General features: G+C 45.3%; 1 protein-coding gene across 2 annotated transcripts in view; it reads left to right on the forward strand.

Moving 5' to 3' along the window:
* PAPPA (pappalysin 1) overlaps positions 1-4,077 on the forward strand; it is a 171,980-nt gene that overhangs the window by 117,623 nt on the left and 50,280 nt on the right. For both annotated transcript variants that reach the window (XM_010720813.2, XM_019621403.1), the window contains exons 11-12: positions 793-906; positions 1,322-1,457. In XM_010720813.2, coding sequence (XP_010719115.1) covers positions 793-906; positions 1,322-1,457 — 250 coding nt within the window. The remainder of the gene's footprint in view (positions 1-792; positions 907-1,321; positions 1,458-4,077) is intronic.

The raw sequence follows: 4,077 nt of genomic DNA on the forward strand, positions 1-4,077 counted from the left end.
TTTTTTTCAAGCAGTATCACTGCATTTAGGGTAAATCCTACCATTTCTTGCAGCTTTGTTTCTGCATACTGATGGCACTGCAAGACTGTGGTACTTAAATTCAGGCATTCTCTCATTTGGGCTTTTCATCTGTGCCAGCATTTGGGATTCATCTACTCGTTCTTCACTGAAAAGAGGAATAATAATCCCATTGCTGCCTGCCATGGAAAGTACTGTAGATATAAGAAGATGATTCAAATTACAGAAACTAGTTAACAAAAAGAGAAACGAGTTTGCTGAAATTGGGTTGTACAGACAGGACTTTCCTGGCTACGCCTCTTTCCAAGTTTATATGGCCATCTGTGGCTTCCCTGGGGTTACAGCATGCAGGTTTAAATAGGACATTGCTTGAGTACTGTGGAGAGCATCTGCAGACTGTCTGTGCTTGGAGTTGGCATGTTCAGAAGTGGTCGTCACTTCGAGTCCAGAGGGAAGAGCTGCGGTCTGTTTGGGTGGGAGCAGAGCTGGGCTGCACGCTGTCAAGGCCCCTGTTGTACCAAATTAAGAGGGAACTGTTGGCTGCCATCAGGCTGCTGTGAGTCTTTTGCTCCTTTTTATGTTTCAGTTTTTCTCATTGAGGTGGAAGACCTGGAAACTTAACTTTTGAATAATTTCTTGATATTTAGAAATGTCACTGGTGTGTATTATTTTATCCTAGCAGTGCACCTGGACTTTTTTCCCCTGCTTTAAATAGTCACAGTCCTTTCCTGCTGACACCTACATCTGTTTGGATGTTTCTTTTTTCTCCCTCAGACGTGTCGCACGAAGGTGATTGACTTGAATGATGGTGTTTCTCAGTATGCCTGGTATCCCTGCACTGCCAACTTCCAGTACTCCCACATGGCACAGACCATTTTCTGGCTAAAGGTAAGAAGTAAGACTTGTGAACAACAAGCGTCTCTTTGCCTGCTTGTATGAAGTTACTCCAATAGACAGAATACCATGGGATGCCTTCCCAGGGCCAAGCAGCAACTTTCTTTGAAGTATGTTTAGTGGGAAATGGCAAAACAAAGTCTCTGAACACCATCTAGGGAGTCAGTGGTGAAGTCCATTCCTGTGGCAGGTCTAAGGAGTTTCTTAGAGGTTGCAGCTCCAGCTGCAGGGCTTTTTAACTCAAGTTTAAACTAGTTTGTGTAGGAGAGATTGGAAGAGAAGACGTCTCCGTGACCTGGAATGGGAATTGATCTTTTAAATGTTCAGCACTGGCTCTTTGTATTTTTTCAAGTACAGCACATCTGCACTTTTCTCCATTTAAACCTGTGTGGGACTTTTGTTTTCTCAGGCTTATTTTTCCACGCCGATGGTGGCTGCAGCAGTCCTTGTCCACCTGGTAACTGATGGGACCTATTACCTGGATCAGAAGCAGGAGACCATTGGTGTGCAGCTGTTTGACACCAAAGAGCAAAGCCACGATCTGGGTGAGATTGTATTGAATTTAAGACCCTCTTTATTGCTAGCATAATGGAAGCCCCTTCACAAGTTATAACCTGTACTCCTACTTAGTTTTTTCAAGGCCATACAGAAAGAACACTTGCTTAATGCCCCAAGACCTGAGTTTGACTAGAGTCTGTTGAAAGCAGTGGAACGTTTTGCCTAGACATTTCTCCATACTTCTCCATTTTCAGAAGAGTTTAGTTCCCATTTAGTCATTAGAATAAGATCACGTTAGTGCTTCATGCAGAGAACCCCCCCCCGGAGGGACATTTACAGTGATACAGATGAATTGCTGGTAGCAGAGAGAGGGACATTAACCCCATTTTGTGGCAGCTGGAGCAGCAAATGCTTCTGTTTCACAAGGTGTAGTTGGTCGGATTGCCCAGTCAGAAGGGGCTGCATCTAGCCCTGCTCACAGGGAGGTTTCCACAGCTGTTTAATGGTCTGGAAACTGCATCTTCTAAAGCTTCATTGTAATGCCTCCCATAAGCTCTGGAGGGGATCCAGGGATGGCTGCTGAGACAGCTGTGTGAGGGCCATTTGCTGGTGCCATTGTCCAGCGTAGGAAAATCATCATCAAGATGCTTTGATGCCTTACAATGAAAAAGCTTTATTACTCATACAGATTCTTTTCTTCCTGGGGTAACAACCTCTTCATAAGAAACATCAGTTCACCTAGGCCAAAATGTGCTAGGTTTGATGAAGGTCAAGCAGGGCCCACATGGGCTGGATGAGAGATGCATTGCCTCAAGCCTGTGCCTGGCGGAAACTATGGACCTGCTAGTCGTGGTGAAGTCCCTGGATGGACCATTTGTACCTCTACTTCGAGGACAAATACCTGGGAAAGTTGTGTCTCGTGCTCTGATTACATCTGCATTTGAGCTCGAGGACCAAGGAGCTCTCCCTAGCTTCCAGCTCTGTGCGCAGGGTAGGGCTTGTGAAGTTCTTTTCCAGCCTTCCTTTGCCCTTTTATGCACTGGGAAGAAAGCTGACAATGCCATCTTGAAAGCTTTAAGGAAACGCAGACCCCTCCCCCAGCTTTCTGTGCGGCCAGAATTGTGTGGTTTCAACAAGCTCAGACTCCCAAAGAAGAAGGGACACGCACAAGTGAAAGGTGTTGGGTGACTGTCCAACGTAATATGTAATGTTGGTGGGATGTAGAACAAAAAGACAGTGTGTGTGGTGTCTCTTGTCAGAGAACAAAGAGAAATTCAGAGCAATTGTGCAGGTTGAGTCAGAATAGCTCCCAGTTGGCCAGAGCCCTGGATTGGTTTTTATCCTCCATTTGCAAAACAGTGGCACATAGCTCTTTCCCTCTGAGAAATAAATGACGGAGACACAAGCATGCCAACAAATACTTAATGCAATATTTTGTAAAGACACAGATTATAAGAGAAAGAGAACAAGAAAGAGGAGCAAAGAGGAAACTGAGGGTGAGGTTACGAAATCCTGGATGAAGTTGCAACATGGCTTTGGCATGGTTTAAGCCGATGCCTGCAGATCTCCCCGGCTGAGATGCTCCCTTCATCATGGAAAAGCCCCTCTGACCTTTTCAGGGAGGCTCTCCTGGAGCAGAGGAGAGGTGTAGGTAGGTTACCCAGTACTTTTCATTCAGGCACATCTCCCATTGCTGCTTTCACTGAGGTCTCATTGCAGCACAAAGCCCTTTTCCCCTATGTTTCATCTGATATTTTTGAATTATCATGGCAGCAAGCTGGAAGCTGCAGCGAGATTCAAACTTTGGCATACACTGGATGCAGGATTGACTGTGGACAGTTGGCCAGCCCTAAGCAGTGGCAAATGACAAGTACAGCCTGAAGGTAGAAGCAATGTTTTAAAGCTTGGTCAGTCCTCAGTGCACTAAAGCTCACACCCACGAGCAAAGAGCAGTGTATCCAGAAGTGCTGTTTCCTCTCTGACCAGAACGAGTTTTTTTTCCATGTGGACTCCCAGAAAATAATGAGAAACTTCTTTTGAGCTCTGGTAGGAGATGGAGAGGCTGGGATGCCAAACACCAGCATTGTTAATTCAGAGCATTTGTAGATACTGGGGTGCATTACAAGGGCCACTGAGGGCTCAATAGGTGGACACAGAGCTATGGGGGCAAACGTGGACAGCTCTCACTCCCCTGCCATGGGCCCCTGTGCTGTCCTGAGTGATTTTTTTTTGCTGATGAAGTCAGGTTGATTAAATGAACCTGACTTGTTAAGCCTCTGTTTAAGTTGTTGGGATCAGAAAGCACCAGCAACTGCAACACAGCTCTGAGGTCTGGTTTGTTGTGGACACCACCTGAGTGCAAGGAATGAAACTGAAGTGAATAAACAGCCTCATACCATAAGGTCTTTTTTGGCTTTCCATCAGAGAAGGCAGAAACTTCCAAGGAATTTGGGAACTCAGGATTTCAAGTATTAACTGCACCTGTTTGTAAGTGAGAAACGTGCACCGTTCCACAAGGAGCTGATATCAAAAGACTTGTGGGAGGCAAGTAGACAGGGGGGTTATTTCAGGGTCAGATAAAGACCAAAACAATGAGAGGTTGGCTTTTTTTTTAATTATTTTTATTTTATTACAGGAAGATTGTTTTAAAGTAGAGGGTAGGAGATG

This window comes from Meleagris gallopavo, chromosome 19, assembly GCF_000146605.3.
Source record: "Meleagris gallopavo isolate NT-WF06-2002-E0010 breed Aviagen turkey brand Nicholas breeding stock chromosome 19, Turkey_5.1, whole genome shotgun sequence".
In the NCBI taxonomy this organism is placed as follows: domain Eukaryota; kingdom Metazoa; phylum Chordata; class Aves; order Galliformes; family Phasianidae; genus Meleagris; species Meleagris gallopavo.